The following is a 1,304-nucleotide window of genomic DNA, read 5'->3' as shown; positions in this document are numbered from 1 at the left end:
ATCATCAGATTTAAAATTTACACAAACTCATGATTGGTAAAAATCAACGTTCTTTTAGGTCTTTGCCTTCTTGAAACCTTCAATTTGTCTCTCGACAGACAAATTGAAGGTTTCAAGAAGGCAAAGACCTAAAAGAACGTTGATTTTTACCAATCATGAGTTTGTGTAAATTTTAAATCTGATGATGGCGCTGCTGTCTCGTCGAAACCTAACGAAATAAACGATATTCAGGGATTTTTAAGTTTAAGGACCAAAAATCGAGACGTAAGCAAATGGAACTGTCCAGTAGAACCTTACCCAAAATGTTATGTAAAATAATAAATGTTAATCAACGAAAACATGTTGCAAAACCAGAACTCCCAATCCCACTAAATAAATCCAGGATTTTCAATGATAAATCTGCTCTATCCGGCGGCCACCACAACGTGACAAATGGGAATGTCATGATTTGTCCGGTTCCAATGACAGCACTTGCACATAAACTCCACAAAGCTGGACTGAAATCGTCCATTTTTGCGATTTATCTGTTTTCGCTGGACGGACAGCTGCCGTATGGAGTTGGTGGTGAGTCGACGAACTTTGGCACGGCCCGACCGACAATTTGTCAATATTTCGTAAGTCGAATCGAAATATTCAGTTAAGTAACTGTTTCGAGAACCTGGTTGGTTGCCAGGACCTGTCCGAGAGCTTTTGAGTCACGAGTTTGGACCAATTAGAACAGGGCAGAGGAAAAACGAGCGCAGCTTGAAAAATACATCTACTCGTAAAACAGCCAATTTTCCAAAGTGAAGGAAATTAATACCTCATTTAAATGGAAAGACGCAGCCAGTTTTATAGATTAGTACACAGTCAGATTGGCCCAAAAACCAGCAGCAAATGATTTGTTTAAGCCACAAAACGCCTTCATGTTGAACTAACTCATTTTGAAGTAGCAGCTTGTTTCTCAATTCGATTTGTTTCGTTACTTTGCAGGGCCCAGACGTGATAAGAGTGTCACGATTCTACAAAGATGCGAAGCAGGGGAAGTTCGTTAGCTATTTACATCCAGATGCGACGACTCTGTATGAAAGTTTTAGGCGAGGAGCCAAAGTTTCAAGTGAGTTTTCCAATCATTAATTATGTACCTGCACCAATTTAATATTCCGCTTTTAATAGCAAGGGGTTTAAAAATAATTCTGTACACGCTGTTGTGATACCGTTTATAACCAATCAAATTCACTCCTGGGTTTCAGTCATTTATTGTCTCTATTTATCAATCAAAATACGTTTCGGTGTATTTTTCCACCATCATCAGTTTTTATGTG

General features: G+C 38.8%; 1 protein-coding gene across 1 annotated transcript in view; it reads left to right on the top strand.

Annotated features, from left to right (window-relative positions):
- Window positions 1-1,304, top strand: part of LOC109536722 (long-chain-fatty-acid--CoA ligase 5) — a gene marked incomplete in the record, with an annotated part of 32,413 nt that overhangs the window by 23,416 nt on the left and 7,693 nt on the right. The window contains 1 exon segment of the mRNA XM_048663490.1: window positions 973-1,096. Coding sequence (XP_048519447.1) covers window positions 973-1,096 — 124 coding nt within the window.

The sequence above is a fragment of the Dendroctonus ponderosae genome, unplaced genomic scaffold (assembly GCF_020466585.1).
Source record: "Dendroctonus ponderosae isolate FM_Combo_2020 unplaced genomic scaffold, Dpon_F_20191213v2 Dpon_F_20191213_2, whole genome shotgun sequence".
In the NCBI taxonomy this organism is placed as follows: domain Eukaryota; kingdom Metazoa; phylum Arthropoda; class Insecta; order Coleoptera; family Curculionidae; genus Dendroctonus; species Dendroctonus ponderosae.
Note: the sequence above shows the minus strand (reverse complement) of the source record. Positions and strands in the feature narration are given on the sequence as shown.